The 17078-nt window shown below is 38.0% G+C and overlaps 1 protein-coding gene across 2 annotated transcripts; it reads left to right on the top strand.

Annotated features, from left to right (window-relative positions):
• Positions 1-1166: 1166 nt before the first annotated feature.
• LOC110063994 (galanin receptor 2a-like) lies at positions 1167-15927 on the top strand. Of its 2 annotated transcripts, none has more exons than XM_089290715.1 (5): positions 1167-1204; positions 7354-7499; positions 8442-8718; positions 12704-12955; positions 14543-15927. In XM_089290715.1, the coding sequence occupies exons 2-5, from the start codon at positions 7387-7389 to the stop codon at positions 14879-14881; spliced, it is 981 nt and encodes a 326-aa protein (XP_089146841.1). In that variant the 5' UTR covers positions 1167-1204; positions 7354-7386; the 3' UTR covers positions 14882-15927. The 2 variants fall into 2 exon arrangements, with proteins under 2 accessions (XP_089146841.1, XP_020626656.2); XM_020770997.2 differs by lacking the exon at positions 1167-1204 and adding an exon at positions 4098-4295.
• Positions 15928-17078: the final 1151 nt, after the last annotated feature.

The raw sequence follows: 17078 nt of genomic DNA, 5'->3' as shown, positions 1-17078 counted from the left end.
AGACTGACACAGCAAAATAACAGCCCTGAGACAAGTAGACTCCCCTGTTGACAGGTGGTCGTCCAATTAACTCCCTTGAAAAAAAAAACTTTTGTTTGGTGGCGTTCTCGTTACCGTTGCCGTTGTGGTTTTCTTAAGCTCCCTATTATCTTCTCCCGACAGCTCAGCTTTTTACAAGAACCTATATTTACATGAAAGAAGCTTTGAAGCCCGGCTATCAATTTGAGAAAATAATTAAAAGCATTTAAGAACTTAAAAGAACAATCAGGAAAGATCGAGAAGGATGAATATTCAGAATCAGAATAATAACCGATAGTTGTTTGTCTAATCTTTACTCACGACCAATTGCAAATGCTAATTCAAATTAATTAATCAACTTCTGTGCATGAAAACAGCGACTCAAAACATCCATTAAAGTCAGTTACCTCGAGCAGTTCCCTATTATTTTACTCGTGAAAGTTTCTACATCATGATAACAAAATTTTACGATAGTTTCGAGACATGAGGTAATAAAACATCGGGGATGAGTGATAAATCTTTAGTTTTAGTTGCCCTAAGCCTCGCAGCCGAGTTTGAATTTTTAATAAATCGATTTTGGCCTATTGCCAATTAAAGCTGAAATGATAGTTACGATAATCGCGGTTGCGAAGCAAACGTTGAGTGATTCTAGTGACTGTGCATCCAGTTACCATATGATCGCCACTGACTGACTCACGACTGAATGAAATACATGTGTGACATGATCTGAACAAACGACGACGCAATGCACTGCGGTGTATTTATCAACGCAAAGATCGCTACCATCTCTGGAGAGTAGTCTCCATATGATCGCAACCACTGTTGAACGAGTTTCTGCGCGAAACGTTACGACAATAAGGAAACCAGCCTTTAATAATAACACTGGAAATTAGAAAAAGACAACGCACGAAACTAATGAAAAGAGACCGGCAGTACATAAAAGAACAACTTACTTATAAGTGGAGTTGTTCTTGGTTCGTATAATTCGACATATTGTATAACAATAAAAATTTTTACATTCTGATGAATTTTCTGGCTTTTAGTGACACTTTTGTGATGATAATGTCATTATACAAGCAGGTACAATATCACTGAAGTGAAGTTTTTAAGTTCAGCTGTTGGAAACACTTTGGACTCAGAGATACATTTTCCGGGTTGGCTATCATTTCTCCTTTAACTTTTCGAGGTAAGGATCCCTGTCGGCCTTTTCTTTTTTATTTGATTCGTTCCTAGACGCTCCTAGGTTGAAGCATAAGGTTCGAGAAGTATCATTAGTATAAAAAAAAAAAAATTAATACCACAAAACGAAAAATAGTTGACCTCGCGACATTAAACATATTCTGACGGAGTTGCCAGAGTTTCGTCTCTAAATGTATGGCTCTTTAATTGTGCGACTCTTCCCGTTTTTAAATGATATTTCTATTTATACCTATACTTTAATCTCAGAAAGTCAAGGGAGCTACAAATTAGATTTGGAAGAAGACTTCTCTTGCCTGATATATATTGTCACAATAATTAGCATTTGATATGTACAGAGATAAGAAAATGGCATCTGTTTTCCCCAAGTCTTTTAAATGTGTGTATTCAAATTAAGTTCTGGTGTTTAAGTAACTTCTCAAAGGTCTAATATCGCCAACTGTTTGAGGAGATTTTTTGGTTTCCCTGGAAATTTGTAGATTAAGAGGGAATCCACCAGAAGTTCGAGTAACTAGTAGACAAAAACTTCGTACCAACATTATTTACCTTCTATTGCAAACTTCTATGTGACTGTTTTAAATATCTTCTTAAAAGAAATCATTTCTAACACAACACCAAATGTAGAAAACAAATGTTGAAGTTCATATGAAACACTTGAAAGTACTGGGGAAATGAAGCTGATGATGAAATTTTACCTATGTTTGCACAATTTCTCTGAACTTTGAAATTTATTCCCTCGACTTCCCATGGGAAATTGTTTTTGGTGTTATTTCAGGCAAATTTTTATATCTTTAGCTTTTACAAAATGCAAAAAGGACTGTAATATACTTAAAATTATTCAGGTACAAGGTTTTTGTCCACTGAAAGATGTCAGCCCTACTTTTAATAAATGAAGAAGGAAAACAGTGGTTCGTCATCACAGGTCAAGAAACGTTTACTTATAACACCAGGTTGTTTTAAAAACTGTTTTCGGTTTCGGCATGAGACTTTTTACAGAAAGATGGAACTTCAGTGAGAATGAGACGTGATAATTTCACTGTTTTGCACTTGTCATCCGGCCTGTATGAAGCGGGTGCCGCTCTACGCGGCGTATATTTATGCGCTCTCGCTGGGGACGCTTGTCTCTAGGCCTTTCCACGAATATCTGCATACTTTGGGGGACATTTAGAAGTTTCCGAGACATTAGGAACATATTAAGATATTTAGAAGATTTGGAGATATTTTTAGAAATGTTTATAGTTGTTTTTGGCTTAGTCCTGTGTTTTCCTCGCTATTTTCTTGAAACAAGACTCAGTCTTATGCCAGAGACAATCCAGTTCAGTGATTTCCCATTCAAAAAGTATATCTCATATCACTTAAGCTCGAAAGCTGCAATCTTTCAAAATGGCGGATGCTGGTAAAATCGATGTTCCTCAATTCCTTTTCCTCGACTTCCACTACTAGAAGAAAATTTTGGTTTGAGTGATTCAAAATCGATGTATTTTTACAACAAAAATAAAAGCTAATTAGAGGGTTTTTCGAGATATTTAGGATGTTTTTGGTGATATTAACACTTTTTGAGAATTTGCGGAAAGACAGCCTATTTAACTTACTTTACGTAATATTTGTGGAGAGGCCTACTTGTCTCTCATCATTGCTCCTTTAAAAAGCGCTTGTCTTTGAAGCACGCTCCGTATTAGGCTATTTGCATGATGGCGTCATATGACTACAACCACGAGAATGCTTCATTTTTTCTTTTTCTTGTGCTAATTAGGGCAATTGTTATTTAAAACCTACTTGGACTTCAAAATTTGAATGATAAAGAAAAAACGAAAGGAATTCTGGTAGTTCAAATCTGCTATTGAAGCTGCTTGTCGTCGCATCCTTCATTTCTAGAACGCGAGTCTTTTTACATGGAAGGTATGAATCTTGGTTAATCTCTTATCTGCCATTGGAGAGCCCGTCTCTCTGAAATTTTTTTTTAACGAATATGGGATGTCTGCAACAGAAATTTCGGCAAAATGCCGAGTCCATTATGTTTTGTTTTGATCGTATCCATGACAAAGGTCTTGATCATGATTGGCTCACCGAACGCATCTTTGTTACGTAATCGACGTATGAACGCGTGCCTGTCCAAATATAAGTACCCAATTTCAACTTTTTGAATCAATTGAATACCTACATCAGTTGCGTGCGCTTAACTATTGTTCCTTACAGTTTTAAAACTCATGGAAAACAATATGGCTTTTTTCGCCCAAAAGAAGTTCTCAAAAGACTTTTTTAGTCTCGAAATTTGTTTTTGATACGACTAACTAGTAACTGGATCGTGCGTCGTAGAATTCACAGAATAATACCAGGGATGGCGGATCGTATTTTGAATTGGTGGTGGGGGGGAGGGGGGCTTACAAGCGAACGCCAGAGGCGCTAACTTGTAGGGGTCTGGAGATATTTGTAAAATTATTCTCAAGTGAATGCAGATGGTGAATTTTAAGCTCGGTAATGAAATGTGAAAAGTGAGCTGATCAACATGACACGAGCGCGGGACAAAGAAATGAACTCAGTTAAATGACCCTGCTCTCGATGAGTTCTCGAAGCTCAGTGGATAGAGCGCCCGACCGGTGTTCGGGAGGTCACCCAGATTTTTTCTTCGTCCTACGCTCATGTCATGTTGATCACTTCACTTTTCACAAAATTATTATTTTATGTAGCCTCCAGCTCCCCCCCTCCCCCCCCCCCCTCCCCCCTCCTCCCCGTCTCCGCCGTCCCTGTAATCGCACTCATAATTTAAAATCACTCTTGCTATAAATTACTCCCAGATTTGTACTCCACTCGGTCCAATATCTATTACTTATACTTTAGCGACAGCAATACTATTTATGAGTTTATTTTCGGATCACATGATTTTTCATTGATATTCAGTGACAAAAACATCGTCTGGCAGCAAATTAGTTAACTTGCCAGTATAGGCTTTCATCAACAGCTACAAAGTTAATATTTATCCAAATTAGACGTTAGTCTTTACAACTAAACTGCAAAGATAGTAGTTGGACCGAGTGGAGTGCAATTCAGGGAGGGAGTCCTGTCGTACACTTCCACCAAGGGTAAGCCATCGAAATTTAATGCATTTGGCCGCGGTTTTGTCATGGCATCGTTAATATAAATAGTTTAATTAATTTACTCGTTCATATTGACGACCTTTGAATATTTATCGGAAGTTCTAAATTGATATACTAGCAATCAACGAAACAAAACTAAACAGTTCTATCAGTGATGGTGAAATATATATGCCGAGATTTGAAGTCAAGTTAATGGGAGAAGCGGTGGCGGATGTGTATTTATTTATGAAATAATATAAATGATATATGTTGATCAACTTATGCCTTGTAATCGAAATTATTAGGCCGCATTCTAGACCCTTGATAATAATTACGTGGTACAGATTTCCGAGCTCTTCCCAGAACATTTTTTCTCGATTTGAAGCACTGGTAGATAAAATTGATTCCGAACACAAGGATTTCTACCTGCTGGGAGATCTAAATTGCGACACGTTGCGCGATCGGTCAAACATTCGATATTTAGGGGCTGAATCGAATGATTTCTGAGCCAACAAGGATTAATCCATCTCTGCATAACTAATTCTCCCGAAAAAAATCGTTAATTCTGGTGTCGTCCATCTTGGTATTAGCGATCATTCACTGAGCGTGTTAGCACTCGTTATACTATTGAGACCCATGCATTTTCAAAAATGTTAATAACGACCAATTCTTAAACGACCTTGTGCAACAACCATAGGATTTTTAAAATTAGCTTAGAGCCAAATCCCACAGCTATGTGGAATGTATGGAAGTCCTTGTTCATGAAAATCGTTGATAAACATGCCCCACTCAAAACTAAACGGATTAACTTACCATGCCAAATGTTTTCGTCGTTTTGCTCTGCGAATTTTGCCCGGCGCTGAGCGTGTGCTCTCATTCTTTCAGCTTCTGTGATTGGTTTTCCTGGGTCATCTGATGAATTTGTTGAGAATAATCAACTTGATCACGAAAGTACAATAAAATTTTCTACACTTTGACAAATATTTTCACATAGTTATTTCATAGAAGAAATAAACCACTCTTTCTATGGGTTTACCGGCGTAATAAACCACGCAGGATGTTGTGAGAACACTCGAAAAGCTTGTAAATAACGGCTAGTGATTTACAAGCTTTTCTCGAAAACGAAAATGGAAACAAAAACATTTAGCGCTATAAATATTCTAGGAAAGGAAAGGAAAAGGTTATCGCTGAAACACAGAGCGTGTATCAATTAATTTTAAAGAACTTCGACGGGAAAATGCAAGTATTCGTGGCAGGAATGAGTCATCACGAAAGTAAAAGACTATACGAAAAGTTTGCAAGTAGTACAAAATTCATGCGCTTGGCGAAGTGATTCAATCACAGTTTTCAAAGTTTTGCGAATGGAAAAAAGATTACTTCTGAAAACTCTGTTTCTGAAATTTAATCAGAATTGCTACTCGATAAGCATAATGTTACCTCGAAAGAAATCTTTTACCTGCTTTTTTATCCACCCAGATTGATCATTCAAGCCCAGCTGTAGTCAGAACTGCGTCTTCCAAAGACCGTGAAAAGCACTGAAAGCGCTTAAAACTTTCTTCTAAACTCAAGCGTAAACGGAATCGACGTAAAATTTTGGCCATGGAAATTAGAAAAAGATCAAGCTTTATATTGCGACCAAATTCTGGTCCTGTTTTTCCTTGCAAATTTCAATGTATATGTTGAATTAAAAGATATTCGTGCTATTGATATCTCAGCCAGTGAAAGCCGAAAATATATATAGAGCTTTTTAAATGTATTTTTCCAGTAGTGTTCTGAGCTCCCTATTTCTCACGCAGTGCTGCGTGTCAAAACCCTGTGTTTACCGGTACAATATACGATAGGTTTTTTTACTAATCAGAGCGCGCGTAGTATCTCAGTTATTTTATGTAGATGCGTACGAAAACCCTTCATTGTTAGCCGCCAGTTGTTTACCGGAAGACAACCCAGAAAAAAAGTGAGATATCCAAGCTGGAATAATTTGGCCACGAGAGTGGCGATTTATTGACTAAAATAACTTTAGTGACAGCTTAATTACCGAAAACTCGACGGATCGTTAGCGCAGGTGGGCGTGAAAACAGGCCCAGCCGTAAGCGAGAGTAAAGGCCAGTGACTGGTGAAGGCGGAATGACTGGGGATGGAGGTGGGAAAATTCTCTGATGTGTACTCCGCGAAGGTTACGAAGAATGAGGGCGAACGCATGTCTTACACTCTCCTTGTATGATGGGAATAAACCGCAGAATTAAAGATATTCAATTTGATTATAGACGAACGGATATATGCCGCATTCCAGCCTTCAGAACGGCCACATGGCAATTACGATCAGACAATACTAAAATGATTACTATACTAAAATGTTTATTAAACTAATGTCGGCCTCTACGTAAATGACATTATGGCGGTGTCCATAATCTCGTGTTTTTATAAAATATTGTATACACTCTTTGAGCAGCACTAAGATCAATTGTCCCTGAATATTGAACACACTCTTGGTACACCAAAATATAGTGAAGAAAACTAATACTGTTGACATTCTTTATATATTTTCGGTTACGTATGACGTGCGAAAGGTGCCAAAAATATAAAACTTGTTCTACGAAAAAAAAAAAAAAAAAGAGAATAAAGTTGGTTATTACCTGAGTCTCACACCTTGAGGCGATCAACAGACAGGCTTTATTGCAATGAAAAATATACCTTTCATTTTTATTTCTCAAAGTAATTAACAATTCAAGTCATCAAATTAAAACAAAGAAAACCGTGAAAGAGGTTTGGATACCCGGTCTTAATTAGCCTGGATTTTGACGAGTTTACTTCTCCGTTTACTCCTTAGTCAAAGATACTCCGCTGCGCGTCGTATTTTCAACATGTTCAACTCTCTTCTCGGTGTTTGGATATCCCGATGAAACACTGTCTCTCGAGTTTGATATATTACATGTCCAACATGTTTATGATAATTATAGTGGTCATCTGTGATCAATTTTTGCAAATAACACAAGTTTTATATATTTAGAACAAGTTTCATGTTAGCCATTATCATCAAGCGCACTGTTATTTTGTTTTTATTCAGATCACACGGCACGTTCATTGGCGCACTTCAATCATGTCCGGGTCAGCCAGTGTTGTCATAACAACGGTACTCTCCATATTCGTCGTTGTAGGTATCGTGGGAAACTGTCTGGTGTGTGCGATTATAAAGAGGCATCGAGTTATGAGGTATTTCCACAAGCCAGATTACGTTGAACATACTTTATTTAAAATATTCAGTGACCACGCTCTTCATTAAAGGAGAAACGCTAACATAACTGAGTTGGATAACTTATAAAATACTGATTAACGTCTTGTGAGTTTGAGTTTGTGGACGGATAAAAAATAAATTTTGTCGATTTGTTAAAATTGTCCATCTTATCAGTGGAGAATTTGCCATAGCATACCATTATAGGGTTTTACACATTAAGCCGGCAATTTTTAAGCATAATAGTGAGGCTAAGAGATCGAGCATTCTTCCAGAATACTGAACAGTGACCAAAACTGTCTGATGATTAGGCCGGCCGAAAGAAATCAAGATACAAGCCACACAGTGTACACAGCACCTGCAAACGAAAAAAAGCCTCCAAATACTAAAGGATACCGACTTAACTAGAAAATTTATTTCGAAACTAACCAGGCCAGAGCAATTAGGGATGATATTGACGCCTCGTCTATGCTTCAATATTATTATAACTAGCGCTAAGTGGAAATATCAGCTTCTTTATGTGAGCAAATAATGGAAAACAATTATGGTGACGTCTTTCAAGCTTAACAGTGAGCCGATTTTTTAACATCTAACACTAGCATAGTAGTAAAACATTTGAGCATACTGTGTAAAACCCTACACCATTACATCAAAATACCTGCAAAACAGCTTTCAATACGTTAAAGATAGACACCAGATCTGATCGGCCGCAAGTGGAAATGTATCCATTCCCAAGCCCAATTTTTAATCAATTTGTAAATAGTAGTTAACGAGGGCCACCCTAATTAACTAATTAACCCTCTTTAAATATTGTTATTATACGGTTTTGAGCTTCTTTCGCACACGCGTGACTAATCTTTCATTATGCGCATACGTTGTCATGTGGGTATTACGTGGTCTCATGTTATCTATATATTCCACAGGATTCCCATTAATTATCTTTTCGTGAACTTAGCTGTTGCGGATATCCTGTTCGTGACGTTTATCTCCCCGAATGTACTCGTTATCCAATTTTCCTTCACCAACCTTCCGGACGGAGTGACTGGAACAGTTTTATGTAAATTTTTTACAACTGGAACCATAGCGTGGGTTGGAGCAGCCTCGTCAATACTTACTTTGGCTGTGGTCGCCGTTGAACGATACTATGCAGTGGTTTATCCCCTTGGTGACAAAGAAAAAATAACCATGGATAATCTGAAGGTTAGGCCAAGGCCCTATTTGTACTACGCGAAATTGCATTTGTTTGGCAAAAAAAAACTGTCAACTCGAAGCCATATTTAGTGCGAACGATTTTTTCACCTGCGAAAATTTTCGCACTTCAAAGATGCCATTTATAAGTTTTGGAGGCCGTGAATTTTTTTCCAGGCGAGAAAATCGTCATATTTCATCATATTTCGCAACAAATTATACAAAGCGTATAGCAATAGTTGACATATACCGAAAATTTATAGTGGTAATAGGACTGAGTGGAGTCCAATTCGGTGTGTACTCATACGAGTGATTAACAAAATCGGACGACCGCGAAGCGGGATTTCGATTTGTTAATCACGAGTATGATTACAGACTGAATTGGACGACACGATGTCCTGTTACCAGTTAATCAAAACTATGACAAAATTCGAGAAATGAGCAAACCATCGATTGATCGCTGAACGACTAAACGTCGTTATGAATGCTGAAAAACACAGCAGTTTACTCAACAAAGTGCACCGCAACAGCACGTGCAAAATGACGCGTACTGTCCAATTACAAGCATGACGCGTATACACTGTCCAATTAATGCTCAAATCGGGCTGCTGATAGCCAATCACGTACGAGAATTTTGTTATAGTTTTGGTTAATAATGGTAATAAAACTGAGTGGAGTCCAATTCGGTCTGTAATCATACGAGTGATTAACAAAATCGGACGACCGCGAAGCGGGAGTCCGATTTGTTAATCACGAGTATGATTACAGACTGAATTGGACGACACGATGTCCTGTTACCAATTAATCAAAACTATGACAACATTCGAGAAACGAACAAACCATCGATGGATCGCTGAACGATTACACGTCGTTACGAATGCTGAAAAACACAGCAGTTTACTCAACAGAGTGCACCGCAACAGCGCGCGCAAAATGACGCGTACTGTCCAATTACAAGCATGACGCGTACACTGTCCAATTAATGCTCAAATCGGGCTGCTGATAACCAATCACGTTCGAGAATTTTGTTATAGTTTTGATTAAGCATGCTTAAGTGCTAAAAAGACAACAAAAACGAGAAAATTTTGATTACCAATTTCAATATTTTCACACAATCCAAACGTTCGTTTTAGTCAGCGAACAGGGCCTAAACGGATAATTTTTTAAAATATAAAAAAAACATACTGTATCAATAGGGGTCCCCCATTAATACAGTATAAATAGCTTTCCAAAATTTAACGGTTATACTTTTGAAAATGTATGTTGACTAGAATACGAAACGTCAAGTTCATAAAATGCAAATGTTTAAAATTCTTATCACCGCTGTTTGTTTTATATTTTTAATCAAGCTATGATGGCCGAAGACCAAGAGTTATTAATTATTAATTATTGGCAGGAGCCATAATCGGGGACGGAGACCGTAAGTCTTGGGACCCGCGCTCACCTATGATATGGGACAATTTTTCTATTTTTAGAACAAATTGCGCCATCCTGACGTCATATATCCGCGCGGATCTACGCACATGTCGGGGCCTCTCGCGTGGATGTTGTCACGTTGCGTGATCAAATGGTGAGAGTTGCGAGATTCTCTTGCAGATTTTTCACAGCGATGGCAGGGAATAAGGCAGGGAATAAGAACCAGGGCTCTCATATGTAGTTTTATGCCCTGAGCTAACGGAAAAGGTGGGTTTTTTAGGGTCGAAAACAAGCCTTCAATCTCGCGCTGGGAATGAATAACAAGATCTGCTCGCGCTAGTTGAAAGTTACGCATATGCTTTTGCGTTTGTTTTGACTTGAGATTATAGCAAGAAAACTCTCTACTCTGGTATCGAGTTAATTTGTGAGTTTCTCAGACAATGCTTAATCATAACCAAAACCTGTTTTTCATGGTTTCTTATTGTTCCTACTTCTTTGGCGAGTTTGCAAAAGTTTTTGAAAGGAAAGTCTGACGCGTACAAGTAGCTCATTTGCATAGTGCAGCTTGTGCACTTTCAAGTCCGAGTCGGTGTTTTCAATTGTCAAGAAATCTTGACAAAGATTTATTTCATTATCTTTTGTGCTAAGATGCTGCCACAAATTTCACGAACGCAAAAAGGCCACTAACATCATGTGTGTTTCTTCAACAGAGTGAAATTTTACAGTGCGAAAATGAAAATAGACAAGGAGTTTTGATAACTCGATCAACAAAATCGAAATCGTTATTCGAAGTTGATTAAAGAAAGCGTCATCGCAACTTTGCTGATTATTTCTGATCTATTAACATACTTTCAGCTTAGCTTTACGTTCTCAAACATTTATCAATCTTAACCATGTTTAAAAACTATAGAGTTATTGTTTGAGTTCGATGTACGTTTTCACGCGAAAGTGCGGCGGAAGTACAATTTGTCATGTTTGCTGACTGTACAAAACACGCAAATAACAAGAATGTAGCTGTTTACGCGCAAGTCCTGTTGACTGTTTTGCGTGTTTTATATGCCATTCATTCGGCTTAGTTCAGGCAAGACCATGGTTTCGATCCTACATGTGGATCTCATCAGTTGCCGGTATTTCCAAAATACTCTGTACGTCTGAAGTTGCTGGTGCAACGCGTACCTCGGTGAGAATGCAAGACATTCTGCGGCTTGGCACAAACTTCTCGTGGTGTGTACCCTTGTGACGGATAGAAAATGTCTGGTTTCTATTGGCTATAACAGCTAGCCAATGCCGTAATGTACTTTTCGATCCTTACTTTTTTGAAGCTCGACCTCGTTATTTTGTGTTTCTCTGACGGTATTTTTTCTAGATTTCTAGGCACTCGATGGCTGATCTGCAATGTGGAGCTATTTTAATATAAACGCACATGTTCTTTTGCAAACCCCTTCTTGAGAGCGTATTTTTGCTTTAAGCTCCTTGACTCTCGTTGAGTGCTGGTATGTCTTGCACGATGTAGAACGGGGCACGTCCATATAATTATAGTAGTATCTACGGACGTAAAGTTATTGGGCCTTAATGAAACATCAAGCGTTGCTCACAATTCAGGCGAAACTCAAACTAGCAATTGTTTTGTTTTACTTTTCGGTCGCGATAGACTGGCAAATTCCTCGCAAGCGTGTGGTAAGAGGAGCTAGAAAACTATGAAGTCCTGAAACTCTGCTCTATCTAAATATATCCAGCTAGTGTTTTGCTGTGTCATGGAAAAGCTGTTAATCTTCAACATATGTGAAATTTACAGTGGAGTAATGTACAGCTCATGTAAAAGAAGCATCGGAACACAACTTGGTCCGCGCTATATATGTAGGCTTAAAGCGGAACATACCTAAATTCGACACTTACTTCACTGCAACTGGAGCAGCTTACGACGAAAATATTTAAGCAAAATTCCAACAGAGGTAAACGCGTTGAGTTGTGGGCCAAAAACACGAAACATTTCGGGAATTTCGGACGCCATTTCCCCCGCGCGACATCCGCAAAAATCCTCGCAGCATGTACGCGCGTGTGCCGCAGGCGATGGCGCAATTTGTTCTAAAACTAGAAAAATCGTCCCATATCATGGGGACAGCCCTAATACTAGAAATGGGGCGCGCTTACGGTCTCCGTCCCCGATTATAGCTCCTGTTATCGGTCACTAGAGTGTTAATTTAATAGATCATTAAGAATATCGTTAATTCCACTTTTTTTGCACCCCACTATTCTATTTTGTATCATTATGTTTATCCCGCACGTGCTGCATTGCAGTCTAATTGGCTTTTTGTTTAAGGTGGCTTAAGGTGGCTCGGGCGGATTTTTCAAGCGACGATACTATTCATAACTTTAGGCGACTAGAGCACCAGCATAATCAATCAAACAGAAAATCAAATTACTATTCTATTTCGCTTCGCTCAGCCGAAGAGAAAACATTTCTATCATAAGTAAAAGAGACAGGTAGTACAACAAATAGTGGAGGGAGTCGCCAGCAATAATCGAGTTCATTTGCAAGAACCTGAATCAATATCAAGAGGTTCATGTGTCACTATTTCAGGTGATGATTCCTGGTGTTTGGATGTTGTCACTATTTATCAATATTCCGCCGTTCCTGATATGGCACTTTGACGAGGAAAGAGACTCGTGTGTGTATATTTATCCTGAGGAGTGGATGGCTGTGGGTTATAATTTGTTGTGGGATGCCTTGGCGTTGTTTCCCCTTATACTGATGGTTGTGTCCTACTCCAGAGTCGTGTACACTTTGTGGTTCAAGCGGAATTACGACTTTCAAAACAATCAGCATCAAATGGTAAGTCAGCATGTCTAGAATTCGAACTCCGCAAATATGAAATAAGTATGACGACAGATCTTTATAGGGAGCAGAGGAGTCTTAGTTGATCGTATTTCACATCGCAATTACAGCGCTTAATCGTATCTATAACAAAATTCTCGATATCGATTGGTTCTCTGCGGGCATATTTGCCACGTAATCGGAGTGCGATCACGCGAGGTCCTACAGGTCACTTTCAACATATTAAAATTCAGCTTGGTAGTGAGGCCTAAAGGACACAAACAAAAGAAATGAATAAACATGGCATTCAATTTCCTTTGTTTGTGTCTTCTAGGCCTCACTGCCAAGTTAAATTTTCATATATCGAAAACAGTCTATTAAAGGTATCCAATTTCAACTGTTTGTAATTGGATACCTGTAATTGCATTCAGACACCATTCCTACGCCAGTTACGCGTGTTTTAATGGCTTCCTTCTCAATGTTTCCTTCAGTTTTAAAACCTATGGACCTGACTTTTTCGCTCAAAAGAAGTTCTCAAAAGACTTCATTCAAATTTCGATATTGGTTATAGATACGATTAAATAGTAATTCAGGGAGTAATCATGCTCGTAATTTCAAAATCGGCCTCGCTCTTCACGCTGGATCGTCCGATTTTGAAACTAGCAGCGCGGTTACTCCCTGACTGAATTGTACTCCACTAGGTCCAGTTACTATTACCGATAATACTATCAATACTGCTACCGTAAATATTAGTTTCTGACTGGTTTGTAGGGGTTCAACTTTTGCCAAATCGTATCGATAGCTGAACAACTAAAGTTTATCTGTATTGGTCAAATTTGAGCAATGGAGTTTGCTCTCGGCAATAATTGCTCGTCTTTGTAGCTCCTTTGCGAGAGGAAAAATTCCTTTTGAAGATCAAAAGATAAGAAAGTTTAAGACGGATTCCGTTCAAAGTTCGAGCAATAAGTGCAAAAATTATTTACTAAAAATCTACTCATAGCAAGGTAACTTTTGGAATACTATTTAAAACAACTCACTTTAGTTAATTTCTCTAAGTGACCCCGCGATTAAATTCTTAAGCATTCTCGAGAAAGGTTAAGTCAAACCTCGTAACAATGCTTACAGCGTGTGTTATTGTGTTTTTAACTAACGCGAAACGTCTGTTTTAGTTGAAATATGGATAACTTCAAGTTCAATTTTCTCTCGCGGGGTCAGCTTCAGAGCTTTAATCTCGATAAGTTCTTCTTTACTGCGTTCAAAATATTACCATGCTATGAGGGTTTTTTGGTGACTTAATTTTTGCCATTATTGCTCGAATGTTCTGCAGAAATCATCTTAATAACTTAAGTTTGTAATTTTATCACTAATTACACTGTGACTGGACTCCAACCAAATTGATGGCCAATAACATTAGCACGTCTAAACAATGAAATGTGTGCAAACATATTGTTACTTTAAGGTACAGGTTCCGCTTGTTAAGTTATTGTAAACATCCACGGTTTTCATTCGCCTTAAACAATGACTTTGTTTTTCTTTTTTTTTTTTTTTTCTTTTTTTTGATCCACATTTTTATCTTAAGAGAGCTTTTTACTTATTAATACACAGGCTGCGATGAAAGCACGAAAGCGCGTCTCTTTGATGGTTGTAACAATCAGTGCCATATTTGGAATCTGCTGGGGCACAAGTTCAATTGCCTACACTTTAAGGGCTTTTGACCCCAGCAGCGTTGGTCCCGTCCCGATCGCCGTCGCTAACACAATGGTCTTGTTCAATGCTGCTATCAACCCGTTTGTCTATGCACTGTTGAACCAGCAATTCAGAGAAAAGATGAAAAGTATAGTATGTTGCGCAGGCTGCTTTGCAAGGAGAGTTCGTCCCACTCGTGAACCTCAAGACATGGAACTTGCCAACACCAACAACACTCAGTCGTCCCAAACAGCGTGAACATGTTCCCAGGAGAGAAGAGATCATTGCTTCTAGTCAGGCTGGAGTCACATAACACCCTTCTTTTCTTATAACTTCCACCGGTTAAAATAGCCTTTTCCGATATTACTCACGTGTAACATGTCAGATAAAAATGAGTTTCATTTTCAATCGAACAAGAAAAGACATTTTTAAAACGTCATATGCATTATTTCACATAGATTTATTATTACAGTAAAACAGGTGAAACTACATAGCCTCGTTTAATGAAGACGGAAAGTTAGACACGGAGTTGATAAAAATGAAATCGTATGTTAAGTGCCAAACAGGTCAGCTGAGCGTACTTGTGTGGACTTACATTTCCTTTTATTCCATTAGAGACTTTTTGAATGTTAGTTCTTCCGAATCTTGGTAAGCAATCCTAGGAAGATGAACGTATAGCAATTAATTGATTAATTAATTAATTAATATTATTATTGTTATAAATTTTAAGTGGAAAATAATAATTATTAACAGCTGAAGCCTGGTTTTACTGATGTCAAATTAACTTGTCTCTCTAAAGTCAAGGCAATTTAGTTACATGATAAAACCACCAACATAGAATTCATTATAATTGACACTTTGTCAGTTTTGTTTAATTCCACTGAAGGTCTCACAAATTTTTGCCAGGATTGTAAAGAAATATGTCATGAATAACAATAACCAATGTTGATCTCAATTATCATTTTTTTTTTTAATTTCAACTATGTATGGCTCCTTTTCTTCGGGTTTGTTAACTTGTAAATAGTAAATCTCTAGAAGTTTCTGGTAAAATGCTTAGCCACACCATATCTATTACGTACTGTCACGCTATGGAACTGTCTACGCCATCCTACCACATGTAGATGATGATGTAGGGATGATGTGATGCTGCTCAAATAGTTGTGATGTAAGCTCCGATCCCAGATCGACGGTCTAGAAAACTTGATAATTGTATATAACATTCGTGAAATTAAACTAAGGCCTCGATTGGGAAGTAGTCATTTATAGTATCGGCATTTTCCAGCTATTAAAGTTTACATGCTTTATGATCTTGACTATTGTAGATTCTAAGCAGCAGTACAATCTGAAAAACGAAGAATTAAACCAGCGTTTGTTGCCTTAAATCCCTCAAAAAGACACTCGGGTTTAATAGATAGTACTATTTGGCAGGCATTTAAGAGCCAGTTCCTATAAATACCGAGAATGAGATGACAGTCGCGAAATTTTCGATTTCCTCATATTTTGTCCAAATAACCACTGTAGTGAGTTGTTTACGAAAATACCATTCAAAGGTCCTGAAGCGCTTTAGTTTTTTCGAAATCGAGGAAAGTTTGAAAATCGCCATTTTAGCTGCCTGACGCCGCCGAAAATGGCCGAAAATTGTGCATTTTCTTTTCGCTCGTACAGATCAACGCGATGATATCTACCAATATACTTTGGGTAGCTCATAGTGTATGTCTTGCTGTTTCTAAAGCATTAATTTGATTAGTAAAAGCTCCAAGTTTAATAATATTTTAGGCCGATAAAAGTACCTTCATCGAAGCTCGTGAGCGAAATGGCTAATTTTAGCTAATTTCAATACCATCAAAAGCCTTCTGGTACATTGAATTTGAAGTCGAAACTAAAATTTTTTCAGAGCTCATACTCTATATTATGATGTGTGAAAGTCTCTTCCGGGGCCCGAAAAAACTAACCCGTCGAGAGACATAAACGTGTGGTACATTTTTGTAAATTCGTCATTCGCGAAACCAACATGGAACTAGGCCAGCTACCTTGATCAAGAACAAAAATAAGCGAATGGAAACCTTTTTCGTCAATAAGGATACTTGTAATCGGATTCTTTTTTCCTTTTAGATTGACCACATGATTAACTTTTGCAAACAGTTCTAGTTAAATCAAAATAGACACTGCTTTTGGTACATTTTAATGTTATGCAAATTTATTTCGATCACCGGCACGTGCATATCGCCCGAAACTGATTTTCCCTCCGCCTACTGTATGTTTTTTTTTTTTTGAAGGTTACAACTGTAGCACACATTATTCGTTCAATATCGGCAGTTTTAACTTTGTGGAACACCCATGGCTACAGCCGAACTTGTCTTTAAGCAAAAATAAACATTTTGAAACGTGAAGTTTGAGTAAAGAATCGATTACAGTTGCATCCATCATGTTTAGCGTAAATACTCGAACACAACCA

This window comes from Orbicella faveolata, unplaced genomic scaffold (genome assembly GCF_042242905.1).
Source record: "Orbicella faveolata isolate gen_17 unplaced genomic scaffold, um_ofav_v1 contig_2, whole genome shotgun sequence".
Lineage (NCBI taxonomy): Eukaryota > Metazoa > Cnidaria > Anthozoa > Scleractinia > Merulinidae > Orbicella > Orbicella faveolata.
Note: the sequence above shows the minus strand (reverse complement) of the source record. Positions and strands in the feature narration are given on the sequence as shown.